The 850-nt window shown below is 44.6% G+C and overlaps 1 protein-coding gene across 1 annotated transcript in view; it reads right to left on the minus strand.

The window, feature by feature from the left end:
• The window catches only part of GFRA2 (GDNF family receptor alpha 2), a 40776-nt gene extending 40299 nt beyond the window's left edge, over positions 1–477 (minus strand). The window contains exon 1 of the mRNA XM_075272721.1: positions 229–477. Within this exon, the coding sequence (XP_075128822.1) occupies positions 229–286 (58 nt within the window). The 5' untranslated portion in view covers positions 287–477. The remainder of the gene's footprint in view (positions 1–228) is intronic.
• Positions 478–850: the final 373 nt, after the last annotated feature.

Below are 850 nucleotides of genomic sequence, written 5' to 3' on the forward strand. Positions count from 1 at the left end.
TAGATAGATAGATAGATAGATAGATATGAGATAGATAGATATTAGATAGATAGGAGATAGATAGATAGATAGATAGATAGATAGATAGATAGATAGGAGATAGATAGATAGATAGATAGATAGATAGATAGATAGATTATAGATAGATATTAGGTAGAACCATCCGCTGGCAGGGCAGATAAGTTCTCTATATACCATATAAAGTTTGGCTCTCCTGCAGTCACTCACCCAGGAAGAGGAGCCCATATGGGAGGTGAGTTGTCAGCAGCATCTTCAGATCTCCCATGGACCAGATCCTATTACCAGACCCCTAATATCCCAAATCCTGAGCCTCCTCCAGCTCCTCTGCAGTGTCCCCTCTATGTGCTGGATCCTATTTCTGACATCCTTTACAGGGTAAAAGAGCTGATGGCAGGAAATCCAGGAGCGAGGAGAGATGCTGAGTGCAGGGATTTAGCTCCTGAAAGAAGAAGGAGAGGAACAGGGAAGAGTTTGTGTGTGATGGGGAGGAAGTCCAAGAGGTGCAGATCGCTGGAGAGGAGGGGAAAGAGAGGGATGGGAGAGCCACAAGAGGGTATAAGAGGAAGGCAAAGTGCTGAGGAGAACACATACACAACACACAGTGCAGATGGAGCTCCGCTGCTTGGTGCAGCAGAGCTGAGTTTGTTATCTATGCTGTTATGCAGGACTGCGGAGCTAAACTGGCCATATAATGCAGATGTCAATTTCCCGCAACTATCATAAGTGCTCTCATACACTTCATTATTGGGGTGCTGGTCATCAGAGACACATACACTGTAAGATATGGCAATATTGTAGAGGAATCCTACTACGAACACCGTAAAACCAA

The sequence above is a fragment of the Leptodactylus fuscus genome, chromosome 5 (genome assembly GCF_031893055.1).
Source record: "Leptodactylus fuscus isolate aLepFus1 chromosome 5, aLepFus1.hap2, whole genome shotgun sequence".
NCBI lineage: Eukaryota > Metazoa > Chordata > Amphibia > Anura > Leptodactylidae > Leptodactylus > Leptodactylus fuscus.